The sequence below is a fragment of the Pantherophis guttatus genome, chromosome 8 (genome assembly GCF_059756535.1).
Source record: "Pantherophis guttatus breed Tessera chromosome 8, ASM5975653v1, whole genome shotgun sequence".
Taxonomy (NCBI): domain Eukaryota; kingdom Metazoa; phylum Chordata; class Lepidosauria; order Squamata; family Colubridae; genus Pantherophis; species Pantherophis guttatus.
Window position 1 is genome coordinate 55411319 of NC_142070.1, and position 19046 is coordinate 55430364.

Genomic DNA, 19046 nt, shown 5'->3' on the forward strand with positions numbered 1-19046 from the left:
GTTCCGCTTCAGCTATCAGTTTAGGGAGTTCTTTTTCTTTGCTTTGTTTTGTTTTGAATGTTTTGAAAACAGAGGTAAATGTTTTGAAATGTTTTGAAAACAGAGGTAAAACATTGATTTTTCCATCTCCAGATTTACTATAGCTTCTTGTAATTCCCTATGTTCTGCCACCATTCTATTTGTTGCTATACCTATTTTTTTTCCATATGCTCTGTTTTAACCTCTACCATCTTTATCTTTTGTTCATTTTTAGTTATTATCTCCTGCATTGTGACAATTTTATCATCTAGCTTATGTATCTCCCCCTTAACTTCTCCCATATCGTTCTTAATGTCTTTGTGATTATTTGTCATAACCTCCTGTATTTTAAGCATTGTTTCCTGTATTGCCAATAGAGTTGCCTGCATACTCTGTAGATTAACAGTAGAACCAGATTTTTCACCTCCCAACATAGTTTCCACAGATCTTGATCCCGAGGGGGAAGTTATTGAAGTTATTTTTTCCCCTATTTTAGTGACTGTGGTAGTTGTGCTTGTAATTTTAATATTTTTAAGGAAGTTTTTCCACAGTACCATATAATCAACCGTATTCTTCTATTCCTCTCTTTCAATCTCTATCCTTCCTTAATTCCTCTATGTTCTTTCCATACAATTGTTATAATACCTCCCATTAATCTCTTGATCTAGACCTTGGTTGATTTATTGCCAATTTCTAATAATTAATTAATTGATAAATAATTAGTAATAATTAATTCTTAAATGCACTCCTTCTTTCTTAAAGTTCAATTACAACAATCAGCCTTAAATATATTTCTATATATATATACTACAGTGTTATATAGATATTATAAAAAGGAAACTTACAGTTATGTTCAATAGTTATACTTCTGACTTAATGTCCCGATAATCTCCAATACTATCTGTTTGTCTTACGATTGAATAAACATATATATTAATATGCAAGTCTAAATATATATAACTGTATCTGACTATAAAGGTAGGCAAAACTTATTGTAGGTTATAAATGTTTCAGTAAATATATAGGTATAGATCTATAAATATTCCAATAAATATATATAAATATACGATTATAAATATTTCAGTGAGTATATAAGTATAAATATATTAATATATAAATATTATTTTATTATATTATTATTATTATTATTTTCTTAATTGTTACTTTTTAATCTTTTCCTCAATTAATTCTTTACTAAAACCAAAGTTTCCTAAAAGTTCTTGTAGACAGATATTATATGTCAATGTCTGAATTCATAATATCTTCTGTTTTACTTATTCTTCTTCTTTCTCTGTAAGACCTGTGTCTGGGGCTGGGGTTTCCACCCCCTTCCTCCAAGATGTCTTCTCTATTCAAAACTGTACAGTCACCTCTGCTTTCTGTAGCGTAGATTCTGTTCGTTCCAGGGGTGAAATGCTACCGGTTTGGACCAGTTCGGGAGGACTGGTAGAGGAGATTGAGGCTAGTTCACCGTACTGGTAGCAATTAGTGGCTGGCCATGCCCCCGAACCGGACCATGGCCTGCAGTCCTGCCATGCTTCCCTGCCTTCCCATGCAGCCTTTCCGTGACCAGCTTGCAAAGGCAGGCAAGCAGAAGGCCATGTGGAAGGCAGGCAAGCTTCGCAGGACTGCGGGGAAGGGAGCTAGCAGTGTACTCCCTTCCCAGCATGCCCTCCTCCTCTCCCAGGTGACAGCCAGGCTTCGCCACCTCCTCTTTTCCTCAGAGGGGCAGCGTCTGCCTCCAAGTCCTTGCAGAGGGAGGGACATACACACACACACAAACGCACACGCCCCTGTTGCCCCCCCACTACTTTTGCTGTCAGCTTAAAGTCAATCTTGAAGAGCTGGAAGACATTTCCTTACATCGCCGCCAAACTCATTGTTGGGAGCGTCAGTGATCTAAGGAAACGTCTTTTTACACCTTCTCCTCCCCATTCCCCCCACCCCCCATTTTTCCATTTCTTTGCCTGGATTCTGCTAATTACACTTCTCCTCCCCATTCCCCCCCTCATTTTTCCATTTCTGTGCCTGGATTCTGCTATTTACACCTTCTCCCCATTCCCCCCCCCTCGTTTTTCCATTTCTGTGCTGGATTCTGCTAATTACACCTTCTCCTTCCCATTCCCTCCTCGTTTTTCGATTTCTGTGCTGGATTCTGCTAATTACACCTCCTCCTCCCCATTCCCCTCCTTGTTTTTCCATATCTGTGCTGGATTCTGCTAATTACACCTTCTCCTCCCCATTCCCCCCCTCGTTTTTCCATTTCTGTGCCTGGATTCTGCTTCTGCAAGAATCCTCCAATGTTTGTTTGGGTGGTGGAGGGAAACTCAAAGTGTTGGGGGCTTCAGAAGGGCAGAATGAGCTTCAAAATGTGCAGGTCCTGGCTCTAACAGTGAATGATGTCAAGTTGGCCACACCCACATGACCACCAAGCCACGCCCATAAAGCCACACCCACGGAACCGGTAGCAAACATTTTTACATTTCACCCTGGTTCTGTCACCTTCAACACATCAAGCACAACCAACACTTTCTCTCTTTTCAAACAATAATCTCGAAAGTCAGAAGCTTCTTTCTGGTAACAGTAACAAAGAAATAAAAGCCCAATCCACTCGTTTGCTCCCGCTCACACAGTAACTTCCTTTCCCTTTTTGACAGCTCACAGTCTCTGCTCCCACTACTGACTCGCCGCTTACTTCACCTTTTGCTCACTTTGCCGCTTCTGTCTAGTGTCGTTTTATAATCCCTGAGAGTTTTTCCTTTCTGTCACTCTTATTTCTCCTCTCACCAGTTCTTCAAGCCACTTTTCACTGTTTTCTCCCTGCTCAAATCATCAGGCTGTCACGCCTCTGGATCTGCCATTTTCAGGAGGATTTCTTCTGTGTATATCGAGAGGGCTCCTCTTGCTGAACAGGAGCTCGCACTACTCCCCAATCCAACTCTGAGGAAACCCCTCTACCTTGCCAATCTCTTCAAGATCCGACCTGCCGATAGAAGCCTCAAAAACATGAAAATTAGGTATGAACAAGCGGAGCCCCATTTGTTCTTCCCGCTACAGTGTGACATCACTGCCTGAAGTCTCCCCTCTCCTCAAATCTTTCAAATCCACCATCCAGTGAACAGTTTCAATAGAGTTTTAGTTATTTGCAATCCAGTTTGTCTTAAAGATCTTCAAAGAGGTCACTAAATATTTCCAAATATCCAAATCACCTACTGAAATAGAATCAAGGTCAAGTGGCCTTCCAGGTGTTATTTACTTTCCATCATTTCCTCTGCTTATATTTAACAATTATCACTTTCCCATGAGTTTCCCACACTGCAGTGATATTCTCCCTCCGGTAGATGGCTCCCCTGCTCCAAATTCCAACATTAAGCAGTGGGCAAAAATCAAACAGCTGACTGTCAACAGTTCAAGGGGGGTTAAAAGTAAAAATAAGAAAAGCAGTTTCTCCCAATAATTACTTTTCAAGTTGTTATTAACTCTTCTCCAGCCTTTCTATGTTTTAAAGCTTCTATTAGACATTTATTTCACATCTGAGTCTTTGATCTTTCTCCATGTATCCAATTGCCGCTCTCTTAATGTTTGGAGATTATTTTTTGGAATTCTTTTATTTGGGTTAGATCTCTAGAATAAAAGTTAGAAGTTATCTCACCCAGTTTCAATGCTCTGTCCACGAACCGCTCCTGCACATAATCTTATTGTCCCAGTTGTCACAGCTTGTCAAACTTGCCAAAATGGCCATCATCCTTTCTGCTGTTCAGGAGAGTTTTCTTTGGATCTAATGAGGAAATTACAGTTTCCTCATGATTGATGAAGTACCTCTCCTTTCTTCACCCCCACCCCCACTCCAGGGCGCCTTTGACCCCATAGGGTCTCCTGGAAAGCAGATACTGTCTGGTTTTCACAGAGCTCGGCAGAGCTCCACTATTTCCAGACCATTCCCACCGTGACACCAACTGGTCTCTCAAGAGTTCTGCTTTCTTGAGGGGATAGGAGAGGCAAGTCCTTACAGCATCTTCCCATGTGTAACAAATTAGCTGATCTCAGAAAGTAGATCAACCATACCTAGGCAACCAGGAATGCTCAAAGCTCTAGGTTAAACTGAGAAGTTGGGAAAAAAGATGCTGGTAGAAGGAATCTACTTTTGTCCTGATACCAAGGAAACAACACGGATATGTCCAGGTAGTTACTTGTAGTCAATTTCATCTTGAAGAAACTTGATCTCCCCTCCCTCCTTTCATAGCTAGTGATTTCACAAAACTGTAGTCCCAGATTGTATGTATGAAAGTGTTATTTATTGCTCTGAACTAAGGGATTTCAAGAAAGACAGCCTGAGTCAAAGTATTTAAAGCCACAGGATGGTGAAGATTGTGGAGTTAATTCAATTCAAAGAAAATTATTATTGGTAAATTTGTTTTCATTAGAATGAAATAGATTAAAATAATAGAAACAGGAGGGATAAAGGAATTGTTTAATCACAGAAACAGGGTTGGAGAAAAAGAAGAGAAAAACATACAAGAAAGCAAATTGGATATGATACAGATGAAGCAAAATCGGACAGGATTTATTTTGGAAAACCTGAATTTCTATATGATGAAAAGCAGAATTTTGTGTGTTGTGAAAAATAAACAAAAATTATCTGTCAATCTTGATCTCCTAAATCCTTTCCATCTCAGGGTTTCATTCATTTCATTTGCATTTTCTACCCATATTAATTGAAATAAAGTTTCCCATAGGAGAGCAAACTGCGATGTACACAACCTATGCTGAAATTAGTTTCATTTTCCTGGGTGATAACCCATGCAGATTGCTACAACCGCTGCTAAAGGAGAGAAAGACTCTTTTTCTTGTTGCCTGGTCTTGCTGCTGGCAAGGCCCAGTCCCAGGGGTGCTATTCAGCAGGTTCTGACAGGTTCTGGAGAAATTTTGAGTAGTTCAGAGAACCAGCAAATACCACCTCTGTCTGGCCCCAGAGTGGGGTGGGAATGGGGATTTTGCAGTATCCTTCCCCTGGAGCGGGGTGGGAATTGAGATTTTGCAGTATCCTTCCCCTGCCATGCCCACAGAACCAGTAGTAAAAAAAATTGAATTCCACCACTGCCCAGTCCTATGGGTAAGAGTAGAGAAAAGAAAAGGGGGAAACTCCTCCAAGAGATTTTGGGGACTGAACACTTTACTTCCTGGATGATCATCTCAATGACTGGGCCAATTTGTTGCTGGTTGAATTGCATAGCAAGGAAACACAAAGGTGCTTTTTCAGGAGGCAACTGGACTTTGTTTTTTCTTTTGAAGACATTTCACTTCTTATCTAAGAAACTTCTTCAGCTCTGACAGGTGACCCTGAGGACTCAGATAAACCTCCAAGTGCTTCAACGACCCTCTAAAAGGATGCAAATTACCATTCCAGACATTGTCCATTCTCTTCTTAAAAACCTCCAGTGTTGGATCCCTCACTTCTGGAGGCAAGTCATTCCACTGATTAATTGTTCTCACTGACAGGCAATTTCTCTTTAGTTCTAGGTTGATTCTCTCCTTGATTAGTTTTCATCCATTACTTCTTGTCCTGTCCTCAGATGCTTTGGAGAATAGATTGTTACCCTCTTCTCTGTGATAGCCCATTAGATAATGGAAGACCATATCACCCCTTCTTGGAGAAGCTCCTGAATATCTTGGAGAGTCTTTGTCTTCTCACAATTAAAATCTGAGTACTCTGGTACTTTGTCATTCTTTCCTTGGAACTTTAAACAAGTAGAGATAGCACTGGCACCCTATCCAGAGCACGGTTTATTGTATTCTTGTTCTTCTACGCCAGGGGTGTCAAACTCAATTTCACTGAGGGCTGCATCAGCATTATGGTTGCCCTAAAAGGGCCAGTTGAGTGTACAGGTAGTCCTCGACTTATGACCATAATTGAGCCTGAAATTTTTGTTGTTAAGTGAGACATTTGTTAAGGGAATTTTGCCCCACTTTATGACCTTTCTTGCCATGGTTGTTAAGTGAATCATGCACTTGATAAGTAAATGTGCCCTCCCCATTGATTTTGCTTATTAAAAGGTTGTAATAGGGGACCTTTGACCTTGGGACAAAGCAACATTCATAAATATGAACCAATTGCCAAGCACCTGAATTTTAATCACATGATCATGGGGATGCTGCAAAGGTTGTAAGCAGTGGTGGGATTCAGCCAGTTCGCACCATTTCGGGAGAACTGGTTGTTAACTTTCTGAGCAGTTTGGTGAACTGGTTGTTGGAAGAAATTATTAGGGCAGAGAACCGTTTGTTAAATTACTTCAATCCCACCACTGGTTGTAAGTGTGAAAAATGGTCATAAATCACTTTTTTCAGTGCTGTTGTAACTTTGAACTGTCATTAAATGAACTGTTGTAAATGGAGGGCTACCTGTATACAGTACTGGGCCTAAATTCCAAAATTAAGGTTCCAGATTAAAATAATTCTTCCAGGCTTTTTCATAATATAAACAGCATATTGGGGAGGGGGAGGTTTAATCAACCGACCCATTTCTTTTCTAAGAAAGAGCCAAATTGCATTAGGAATTTATCCTAATGTTACTATTTTCATTTGTGGCAGTCTTATGCAGTGGTGAAATTCAATTTTTTTTACTACCGGTTCTGTGGGCATGGCTTGGTGGGTGTGGTGTCGCTTGGTGGGCATGGCTCGGTGGGCATGGCAGGGGAAGGATACTGCAAAATCTCCATTCCCATCCTATTCCAGGGGAAGGATACTGCAAAATCCCCATTCATTCCCCACTCCTGGGGGAAGGATATTACAAAATCTCCATTCCCACCCCACTCTGGGGCCAGCCAGAGGTGGTATTTGCCAGTTTTCCAAACTATTCAAAATTTCCGCTACCGGTTCTCCAGAATCTGTCAGAACCTGCTGAATTTCACCCCTGGTCTTATGGGAAACCAAAATTCTGGAGTGAATACGCATTCCTTGATTTTGTAATGCACACTCCGACAATGCCCCATGGATTTTCTAAAAATCAATGTTAACCAAAAGGGGGGAAAAAACCTTCAAGCTTTTCAGCTTTCCATACAAAGCCTAGGATTAACTCAATACATGAACTGTACTCCACTGACATCTGGAGGTGATAAAATGACTTGTGAAAATATGATGGATCAGATATTGCAAGCAAACACAGTTTAAAAGTTGTAACAGCAGCTATAAAGGGGCTCTAGATGGAGTTTAGTCCAGAGATAGTCTCAAAATAAACTACCTAAGTTAACAGGGTTATGCTATTAAGAGGGCAGGTGGGGTGAGGTTGCAGCATTTTAAATATAGTAAATAGACTCAATTTGATACAACTCTTTGAGTTGTGATGACAATGCCTTAATGAAGAGGCTTCTTTTTCATTCAGGGCATCAAATCCCACATGAGGTAACAACAGACAGAACAAGAACTGAACCCTCCTTTTGATCTGGCTCCAGCCTGGCTCCCCACACTCTCATGGCCTCCTCTGCAATATGGAGAGTGCAACTCCCAGGAATTATGTCAACTCCCAGGAATTACGTCAAAAGACCAAGGCCCCAAATGCACCTAATTGGATAGACTTCCTTGTAAACCCCAGCCAACAAGGAACTAAAGCAGGGGCTGAAGTTTAGGAGGTGGAGAGCAGAGCCCGTCCCCCTCCCACTCAGTGTGGTGACACCATAGTCTGCATAGAAAGCACCGCTGAGGAAGTGCCTGGAAGCTGGCAGGCAGGTGGTGATGGTGGCCTCCATGGTGCCCCATGCCAAACTCTGAAAACCCACCACTTGCCTTTGCTCCTCCCACTCCCTCAACCAATCCTACCTCCATGGTGTGCACAGCAGCAGAGGCTCCTGGCGACTGTTATATCCAACTGGCACCTTTTTCTCCTCCTCCTTCCTTCCCCCTCCCCTCTTCCCATAAAAACTGCTGCGACCGCCCAGCCCTTAAGCACCTAGAGCACCAGGACCCTGCAGCCCAGCCCAGCCTGAACCCACTTCCCCTCTGGGCTCACGGGTTTCCCAGGTTGGAGGAGAGAAAATAACGTATCTGTTCTACGCCAAGTTCCTGCTTAGCAGGAAAATAAGAAGTTTGGAGAGCAACGAAAGAAATGGTTGAATCTTAAAATGTCCAGAAATGTGGTTTTTTTTTTCTGTTCCTTCTTTGCAGTTGTGTGTAATATTGGAGCCAATGCAAGAACTAATGTCAAGACATAAAACATATAATTTAAGTCCTCGGGACTGCTTGAAAACATGTTTGTTTCAAAAATGGCAGCGGATGGTGGCACCTCCAGGTAGGAATTCTCTCTGGTCTCTGATTCTAAGTGGGTGAAAGAGTAAGAATTTAAGAATATGGAATACCATTGAAAGTCCTGTGACTATTCTGCAGATATTCACTCTGAATCAGTGTTTCAATAGAATTATTGGATTCCTAGATGTGAGCATTTCTATGAGAGGGGGATGGAGAAAGAGTACATGACCTCATACACATGACGATCATCATTGTACAAATGGTGTGCATTATATACTGTAATAATGACAAAGAATATGTTCTGCCTAGCACATGGAACTACTTCTCCATCTTCTTAGTTGCATGCAGGTCTTCTGGATCATGTACAGATGTAATCCTACACCCTTAAAAAGGGGTATGGAAACCCAACTGCTCTTGAAATTAGCATGCCAGCCATTGTGGAGGTTGCCCAAAATGCACAATTCCTAAAATATGCAGGTAACATTCCCAAGATGTTTTGCAGTATGCAGAGTCAAGAACATCTGGGATAAAAATGGTTGAGGGTGAAGCTTTTAGATTGTGCCTGAAGTCAAACTTGGGTAACACTGGTCTTACCATGAGGAAGGGTGAGAAGTGGTCCATGTGGGCCTTTTAACCTTTCATTTTACCATGTGGCACCATTCCTTGATCTTTATGTTGCCCCCACTCCCACCCCCACCCAGAAGAGAATAAATTCCTACTCAGCCCAGTGGCTGTAGCCTGACATTTGGCATGTCCAGAAGAGAGGAGGAGACAGAAAGGCAGCTGTTCTGTGCTCTGCTCCTGCAAGCAGATCCCTCTTTCATGATGTTTCTGAGGTTCCAGAAGGGTGCCACGACTTTCTTTAGATATGTTTAAATATGCACTTATTTCCATGTTTACATGCAAACGTTTTGAAGTGTCCTGTTCTTAGATGCCTTTCATCCAAATGATGAAAGCAATGTCCCTCCTTCACAAGGCAAACTCCATCCCTTTCATGTGTGCAGTCACAACACTGTTTTCGTCACTTGACTACCTCTTCAGTCAGCCATGTAGCACAATTAACTATTTTAATTCCATTTTCATGCTTTGTCTTTCATTTGCTATTGTAGATTAATGTTCTCCTTTATGAATGGTCCAGCAAGATTTAGTAACAGATGACTAAATGTAGCTACAGCAGCATTAAAGATTTGCCAAAGCCTGATGAATAATCCATTATAACCATTTTATACACTTAACACTCCAAATCTTTTCATATTATCACCTTGTTGTATTTTAGTACCTAATAATTATAGGCCTCCACAATTTAAGGAATGTTGTTACATAGCTCAGGCCATACTCTTGTTTACATGCAACCAATATATAGGCTGCCAAATTATGATTTCAATACAGATTTTATTTATTATTATTTTATTCTACAACTTTTAACCAGATACTCTTTTGAGCATTTTAATTGTACTGGTCTTTGACTGTAATAAATTTGATTGAGACCAAAAGCATGATCATACTATCTCCTAAAATTATCACTGGTTGTTTTGCCTACCAGAATCTAGGAAATGTTTCCAGCTGTGCAGGTGCTCCATTGCTGACAGTTTTCAAGAAAAGATTGGACAACCATTTGTCCAAGATGGTAGGACTTCTGCCTTGGGTAGGGGGTTGGACTGGAAGATTTCCAAGGTCCTTTCCAACCCTATGATACATTATACATGTACACCCATTATGAGGTCTTTCTGGTAGAAAACATTTTTGATTCAGTGTATTCAGTGTATCCCTTCCATTTCAGGATTTATCCAGAACAGAAGAGATCTTTGCATAAATAAACCCCTAACTGCACCCCATGCAAGCTAATGTTTCTATTGACTTCTAGAGGGCAAAGTGAATGGATATAAATCTTAAATTTCTATTCTGACTCTGAGCCAAGTAATCTAATTTCTTGATAGCGCCCATTATGAATCCAAGCAATTTGTCTCCTCTTTTTGCTCAGTTGACTGTGGCAAGCAACTTTGTGCAAGGACTATAAAATACTATTATTATGATACAGTATTTCCCAACCTTGGCAAGGTTATGTGGATTTCAACTCCCAGAATTCCCCAGTCAGCATGGTTGACTAGGGAATTCTGAGTTGAAGTCCACATATCTTAAAGTTGCTAAAGTTGGAAAACGCTACTATAAAACAACACAATCTATACTGAATTACAGAATAGTATATAGCAGAGCATTGTTTTTGTATCATGGATGCCAAACTATAAACAACTGTTCCTTCTTTTTCCTACTCTTAATTTATATGTGCTTTTTGACTCAGGTTAACTTTCTCAATAGTTAGCCCTATTTTCAATATTGTGCCTGCCCTCTTTTAATGAATTTGAGAGGGCGCAGACCAGAGGTGGGTTCTACTTACCTTTACTACCAGTTTGCAACGGGAAGCTTCTGCGCATGCGCAGATCACTGATGATGACATCCAGGGCGGTTGGCGGTTTTACTACCAGTTCTTGTGAACCTGTCCAAACCGGGGGCAACCCACCACTGGCGCAGACTCATGCATGGCAGCCTGGCTCCTTCAACTCTCTGCATATGCCTTTGTGCTACATCTCAGCCTTTTCTCTCCCACAGCAGAGCCTGCAAGACAGCCCACCACCAAAAGGAGAAAAAGAAAAAATTCCACCAGTAGCACCTCCAACAGCAGTGCCGGAAATAACATCAACAGCACCAACAGCAAGAAGAAAACTGCAGCAGCGAACTTGAGCCTTGCCAGTCAGGTACCTGTAAGTCTCCTTTTCCTTTTAGGCCTCATGTAAGACCATCTGTAGGCCAGGATCCCTAAAAGAGCGAAAACTGCTGCAAATCATTAAGCAACCCCTTCCCATATTGGGTCCCCAAGTGACTGCAATTTATTCAAGCACCAAGCAGGGTTTCAGAAGTTAGCTTCTTGGCATTGGCCAGTGGGGAAGGGCTGGGCTCAAGGGGGACCTTTACCTGACCTCCATAGAGCTCAGCAATGCTCCCATGCATTGCTGCACACCTGTGGAAACTGAATCCAATTCATAAAAAACAATGGGCAGGGCAGGCAAGCACTCTTGGCTAGCAGTGCAGGCATAAACATCAAGTGAGAACCACATTAACATCTTGATGCTACCATGCAAACAATGCATATGACATAATTTATATGATGATATCATTGTGTTGTCCCTCAATGTCTCCCCTCTCCCACAGGTGATCCCAAAGCAATCAGGTTGGTGGCTATTATACCGAACTAGCTAGTGAAGATAACACAGGGTTGAATTGGAGGCTGTCTTTACAGTTCTACTCTAGGACAAGTACCGTGTTTCTCCAAAAATATGACCTACCCCGAAAACAAGTCCTAGTCCAAAGATCGGCCAACGTAGCTTCGGCCCGGTCTGCCCAGTGCGAAGAGGAAAGATCAGGCCAACGTAGTTTCGGCCCAGTCTACCCAGTGCAAAGAGGAAAGATCAGGTCAACGTAGCTTTGGCCCTGTCTACCCAGTGCGAAGAGGAAAGAACAGGCCAACGTAGTTTTGGCCCAGTCTACCCAGTGGGAAGAGGAAAGATCAAGCCAACGTAACTTCAGCCTGGTCTACCCAGTACGAAGAGGAAAGATTAGGCCAATGTAGCTTTGGCGCAATCTACCCAGTGTGCAGAGGAAAGATCAGGCCAGCGTGGCTTTGGCTCAGTCTACCCATTGTGAAGAGGAAACATGCCAGCAGTTTGGGGAGTGACGTCAAGCTGGCCATGCCCACCTAGTTGGCCACACCCACCTAATTGGCCATGCCCGGCCAGCCCCCCATAGTCAACCACAGCCCTAATGCGGCCCTCAATGAAATTGAGTTTGACACCTCTGGTCTGAAGAGGAGCACTATGCAGGTAGTCTTTGATTTAACAACCATTCATTTAGTTACCATTTGAAGTTATAACAGCACTGAAAAAAGTGACTTACAACTAGTCTTCGGACTTACACTACTGCAGAATTGCCATGCTTCCATGATCTAAATTCAAGCACTTGGCAATTTGCAAGTATTTACAACAGTTGCAGCATCTTAGGGTCATGTAATATCATTTGCAACTTCCCTGCTAGCTTCCAACAAGTAGTGTGGGAAGCTCAATTTGTTTAATGACCACATGGTTCACCGAATAGCTACAGTGTTTAGAAGTAGAAGTGTTTATTCTCTTTAATTTTTTCTTCAGGAAGGAAGAATTTTTAAATCTAGGGTGCTCTTTCCTTTTCTGTTCCTGTGTGAACATCAGCAGGGCTATATTTCTTTGGGATGGATTGAAGGAAGCAAATGGGGTTATGAATAAGCCACAGTGGTACCATGCATGTCACAACATCTATGGGCTAATGATGTGACTGAGGTCATTTGCATGATGGGATTGTGCTGCACATGAAGCCTTCTCATAAATGCTCATGACCCATATGGCTATTGCATTCGAAGAGGATTCCCCATAATTAGCCATGAGGTCAAGAAAGGTTGCTCAGTTCCTATCTTTGTGTGTTTCTTGCTAGCTTAGGATGAGTCACGAAGTACCAACAAGCAGTTGTGCTAGGAGTTTATTTATTTAGCGTAATGGCAAAAATATTAAAAAGCACATGAGAATTACATTGTCAAAGAGTAAATATTAAACTAGTTATTTACAAATTCAGAGATAGATTATATACTCAATACAGAGTTGCATACAGAAGGTCTTTGGGGTTCCTCCGATATGCACTCAGAGGGCACTGTTCCAGAATATGTCCCACCGTCTGCTTTGGAGCACCACAGCTACATTCCAAAGAGGAGAGCTTTCCCCATTTATGGAGGGGATTAGTATATCTGCCATGTTGGGTCCTATGAAGAGTATAGGAATCCTACATTCAGGAGTCCCCCAGGCAAAAATACAGAGTCAGAGAATTCTTCCACAATGGCAGCCAGACAATCCTTGTGATCTCCTGGCTTAAACCACCTCACTATAATAAGACCTCAGGAAAACAGTCTTTTTAAGGACTTAGCATCTCGGACCAACCATCCAATAAAGCAAAGAACACGAAGTCCTGAGTTCATTCTTTTTCCCCATGGCATTAAAGGTAGCTCTTTAAAGGGTTGTAGCAAATTGCTTTTTTATTGCTTTTTGATTTTATTTTAAACTGGGATGTCTTGAATTATCTAGGACCAGAATGTTTAGTATATTTTAATTGGTTTTTTATTATTAACGTTTGTATTACATGTATTTTTATCGTTCGCTGTTCACCGCCCTGAGTCCCTTAGGAATAGGGCGGTATATAAATTTAATAAATAAATAAATAAATAAATAAATAAATAAATAAATAAGGGAGAAATAAGTTAGGATGTAAAGAAGTCAGGCAGGGTTATATGGGGAGGATGGTCAGAAAAGTCAAGATGAGCCTATGGACTTCAGTCATGCAGTCACAGCCAGCACCTTGACTTTTTTTGACCACCCCTGATTTAATCAGGAGACAGCTTCCAAGCATCTTGTTAGAACAGATTTCACTAGATTCTGTCTTTGAGATTAACAAAACTATTCCTGAGGTGATACTATTTGTTTTTGCTACCTGAAAACCCCACAAATATGAATGTGAATTGCTAAATAATGTGTTGATTCTATACAGTGTCATGTTACCTTTTTACACAACTTTTTCAACCCTTTCAGTCAATAGTTTGGAATTTTTGAAAATTGGATTTCCAAGTTAGCATATACAAACAGAATGCCAACAGGTTTGAATATATCCCTTTGAGGCCTGGCAGTGATAATATGGGGAAATGTGTGGAAGGATTCTGGGTAATCCTCTCATAGGAATTGAGATACTTTATTTAGCTTGCTCTTGTTTATAACAACTAACAAATCATGGATCCCTTTCCAGGATGTGATGGTTGTTGGGGAACCCACTCTGATGGGTGGAGAATTTGGTGATGAAGATGAGCGGTTGATCACTAGACTGGAGAACACGCAATATGATGCAGCCAATGGCCTGGATGATGATGAAGACTTCAACAATTCCCCTGCCCTAGGAAATAACAGTCCTTGGAACAGTAAAACGTCTACCAACCAGGAGACCAAGTCTGAGAACCCCACACCCCAGGCTTCCCAGTAGAGCTCCATACCCACCTCCTGCTTGACTGGTAACAGCAACTAACCTCCATCTCATAGCATTCCATAGATAAGCAGAACAAAAACCTCTAGATTTTCGACAGAGATAGAAGCTATTTCTAGATGTACAGCTATCTTTTTTGAAATTAGAAAAATAATTTATAAGCCCCAGGGAATGATCTCAGAAACTCTTGTACTTGCAATGATATTGGCACTGACCTCAGTGAAACTAAATATGTAAGTAGCACTTCATGACAATTTTTACATTTCGATGCAGGATTTTTCCCCAGGATAATCCCCTTTTATTCTATAAAGGCCATATCTTCTGTCAGTGCTCAGGATCGAATGACTTTTTTTTTTTACCATGAAAGAGGACATCCTGGCTTTTTTTGTTCTGCAATATAAATGGAAAGAGCAGACAATCTGGAAACAGCCCTTATTTTCTGTCCGTGCCATTGATTTTTCTGGCTATCCATTTGAGAAGGCAAGAGGCAGGAGAGAATATTTTTTTTAATCAGGCTCCAAAAACAGTTTATTGTTATTTAAAAAAAACAGTAGCAAAGCTTTAGCATTTAGTCTACATATTCTGGACTGAAACTTTTCCCGAACTCAATCAGCAATTGAGGACCAGATCTGATGGTGGAGAATGCTACTGTAACGTTTGGTTAAAATATTCTCTCAAAGAAGAAAACCAAGCTTTCTGGGACAGCAATGATTCAGCTATGATAATATGGGCTTTATTAAAGATCCAATCATTCTAATGTTGCTGGTTACAAAATACAGCCTTAATATTTCAAATGATAACTCTTTAAGCTGTTGCAATAAGATCATAACAATACCCCAATATCTTTTTTTGTAGCTCTGATCCATAGCAGAGCCGGTGTGTTACCACTCTGAAACTTGAAAACTCCAATTCCAAAGATGATTGGTAAAACTTCAGGTTTCTTGAAAGGAGTGTGAGCATGCATATCTAGCTATGTGACTGGCTAGGAATAATTGTGAGATCAAAGTTACACATGTTTCATTCTCCTGAAGCTGGTATTTGTAAAAAACCCTGTCTTTCTCAACATCTCCATAATTTTCGCTTTCCTGACACAAGTTGACCTTTTGCCTTCTTTCTTTCTCTCCCTTTTCTAGTCTTCATTGCTTTCAGGCAAATAATGTAACAGATTCTAAATCAAAGTTTTTTATCCCCTTGTGAAAAGCACTGAAACAATTATAAATGCCATTTTGTTTCATCAAACACATAACAAATATTTTTATGTGAAAGGAGGGTAGCTGTACCCTATGAAAGTTTATGCTTTGTAAAATTGTTGTTGATCTGAATTTTGAAAGCCATGTAATCCATCAATTTTGTGAACAATTTGAACAAAAACCAATTTGGGTTTTATTGCATATTGTTTATTTGATTTTCTTCATGCGTTATCTCTTGTATAATAATACTTTTTGTAAAGCCCTTAAACTAATTAATTTTTGATTATAATATATTTATGTGAAACTTTATAAAATAAACTATTTTTTTCATTTACATAATATTTTCAATTCATCATGTAAAAATACAGTGAGTTGATGTGTTATGATACAATTGTATTTTATGTATGCTTTCCCAATACGTGTGCCAATAAACCATGTTAACAAACATGTTGTTTACATTTCCTTTCTAATAGAATATACAGCTATAAAAATATTGGTACTGTACATTTAAAGAGAGCTTACTAGAGCAGAATATTTGAGCAACACATTATTTTTTTCAATAAAATGATTCTTTTAAAAGAGTTTTATGAACTTACATGAAAACATAAGGTGGCACTGACATGCAGGAGAACCAAACAGACATTTGGAGTGAAAGTTGTCAATGATTCTACACCTTCAGTACTATTCAGTCAATAAAAGTGGTAAATGTGGTAAGTCTCTGTAGCAAAATACAAATGTGTTTCTTATCAGCATTACAGAAGCAAGTTTAGCTTTATTTTTGATTCAGTGTCAAATAGGACATGCTTGGCATTTTGTTTGTCAAATGAGACTGGCAAGTGAAGGTGACCCCCCCTCCCCAGATAGAAGAAGAAACCATGAGGCAGCAAATAATTCAAACACAATACAAATAAATACAAATGATTAAATCATAATTTAAATCCTTTCAACTAAAACACTAGCCTTGTCTGACTCATTTCCAGAACTGACAGCCCCAGGGGCGGTGTGTGTGTGTGTGCTAATCAAAAGGACTAACAAAACCACCAGAATGTAGCAACAAAGTAGCCAGATGCGTAACACAGTGGCTGACACATAATACAGTAGTGATGTCTTGTGAAACCAATTACCATCTTGTTAAAGCAATTATTAGGACAAACAAGGCACAGGAACTAGTCAGATTTCCCAACTTCATTTCTTTTCAACAGAGATAAATCCTTTTTCCTTCCAAACAAAGCCAAACTAAGAAAAATTATCCCATCAATAGATATAGAATTAAAAAGTCACCAAATTCAGGATTTAATTATCAAAAACATGTGTTAAGCTGAAAGGTTCAGAAAGAATATATAAACTCATATTTGGATGTCAATCGGCCTCCCTTCTTCAGCCAAGAAACTTTGCTGAATGTCACTTGTCTTGGTTTCTTGCCATTAAAAGACTTCTTTCCAGCAGCTCTGCTTCGCTATTCCATTTATTCAAAGCGTTGTTTCCCAGCTGGAAGAATCCTCATCGGGAGGCATTTTCCTCCCAACAATTCTTCCCTGAAGGGGAAAGTGGAATCAGCTGTGTGAGTGTGTGTGTGTGGGGTGGGGCATCCTCTACCAACAACAGGTGGATCTCACTCTCTTCGTGTTCTCTCTAGCTACCCCCCAACCTGCTGCTTACTTGCAAAAGCCATGACCAGCAGGACCTGGGAAAGCAAGGGGAGAGAACTAAAGCGTGAGACCTGTAAGAGGAAAGAGGAACCGAGCAGTTAGCGAAAGTGTTAGAGTTTTTTTTCCTTTCTGTCCTTTCCCTTTTGGTATTGGTAGACCGGAGCCACCCAACAGCACTTGGTAAATAAAAGCCCTGTGAGAGGAAGGGGCCCTTATCCCTGGAAACAAGCAAGGGTCCTTCTGGACTTTCCTGAGTCTGAAAACTGTGAGTGAGGGAAAGGCCAGTGACAGAAGGTGTCCATACTTACATCAGGGACCAGTAAAATCCTCCCATACCATTTTTTTTTTCAGTCTGAAAACTGCAGGCAGGAGAATCCCTAACTGGAGGTGCCCATACTCTGATAGGAAACCAGAGTCCTCATGAATCTCTTTTTTTTATCCGAAAACTGCTGGCGCGACAGTTGTCTCACTAGGAGACTCAGTTCACTGGGACCCGGCAGAGCCAAATTGAATCCCTACATCAGAGGGGAAACATGGGATGCTCTAGCTCGAGGGTCATGGTAGGCTCCTCAATAAAAGACTTACTTGATGCCTAGGATGAAAAGAGGTTGCCTGTCCAGGTGGGCATGACAAAGAAAAAAGCACAGAGGCTATGTAAAAAGTGGGCTCTGCTTACCAATGAATATAGGAAACAGATCTGGCCAGAAGGCAGTACATTTGAATACTCAACCCTGAAAGCACTTAGGTGTAGACTGAAGCCAGCTCAACTACCCTACTGGTATTGCTGGGCTGAACTTTCCAGGTTTAAGGACCTAGATCTGACTAAAACACAGGAAACCCTATCAGCTCCAGACAGTTCAAAACCAAAATTTATGGCCCCTTTGCTAAGCAGGTCTGTACCTCAGCAACAAAGAGACCAGCTTGATTATATATTAACCCACACTCCCTTTTCCCCATCCGATCTAGTCACAAGGAATTAATTGTTGGTTTTCTCTTGGTCTCAGGAATGCAGAAACAGATATAAAATTTGGGAGGTAATGGTAGGAAAATTGATCCCTGCCACTCTAAAATTATTTATCTGTACCAGATCACTCCATAAAAGAAGGCAGAAATTTCATGAGAAAAATATTCATTGTAGCTTATAAAAAAAGTGTATTGGATTAGCTTCAATACTGAAATTCTTCTGGAGTTGCCTGTAACAATTACATTGATTCCTGATCATCAAGCAAAAATACCTCCTGTTCATATGATAGTAAGATCTAGCAGCTAATCCAAATCTAACATTGCCTGGACCATGAATTGTCCCTCACCCCCTTTTCTGCAAATTGGAACATTGGATCACGTCATTGGTTTTTTTTGGCATGACCTTCAGCATTTGGTATATACAAAATATTCTGAAATTTGCTTTGTCAATCGCTTCTTGACATCATATGACTGCTTATTATTTTTTTCTTAATCTTGAGCATAAATTACATGTATTATCATGCCTTCACATCTATTCGATTTTAAATTGTTTCTTGTCATTGCTGATATAGGTTCTGTAATCTATATTAAAACCTCTTAACAGGTGTAAGGATTGCCTCTCCTTATAATTTAAGAAAGTAAAAACTCTTGAAACGTAGTATTTCAAAAGAAACCTTTTTATTAAGCAGAAGGGACAGCAATGAAGTCAAAGCAAGGTCTGAATACCCTTAGGCAAGACAAGTAGGATTAAAGCAGTAGTGACCCCTCCCTTAAACCAGAATGTAGATTTTAGCCAATTCACAAGTGTGAAGATGTTTTCTTTACTAGCTGCCCTGAGAACCCAAATACACATGTATTCACATCGTTATCCTTTAAAGTGAAACAGCCC

The 19046-nt window shown here is 40.5% G+C and overlaps 1 protein-coding gene across 4 annotated transcripts in view; it reads left to right on the forward strand.

The window, feature by feature from the left end:
* The window catches only part of LDB2 (LIM domain binding 2), a 548706-nt gene extending 532716 nt beyond the window's left edge, over positions 1 to 15990 (forward strand). Inside the window, exons 6-8 of one of the 4 annotated variants that reach the window (XM_034442786.3) lie at positions 8176 to 8299; positions 10864 to 11015; positions 14125 to 15990. In XM_034442786.3, the coding sequence (XP_034298677.1) occupies positions 8176 to 8299; positions 10864 to 11015; positions 14125 to 14355 (507 nt within the window). In that variant the 3' untranslated portion in view covers positions 14356 to 15990. The remainder of the gene's footprint in view (positions 1 to 8175; positions 8300 to 10863; positions 11016 to 14124) is intronic. The other 3 variants (XM_034442788.3, XM_034442787.3, XM_034442789.3) reach the window with 3 other exon arrangements.
* Positions 15991 to 19046: the final 3056 nt, after the last annotated feature.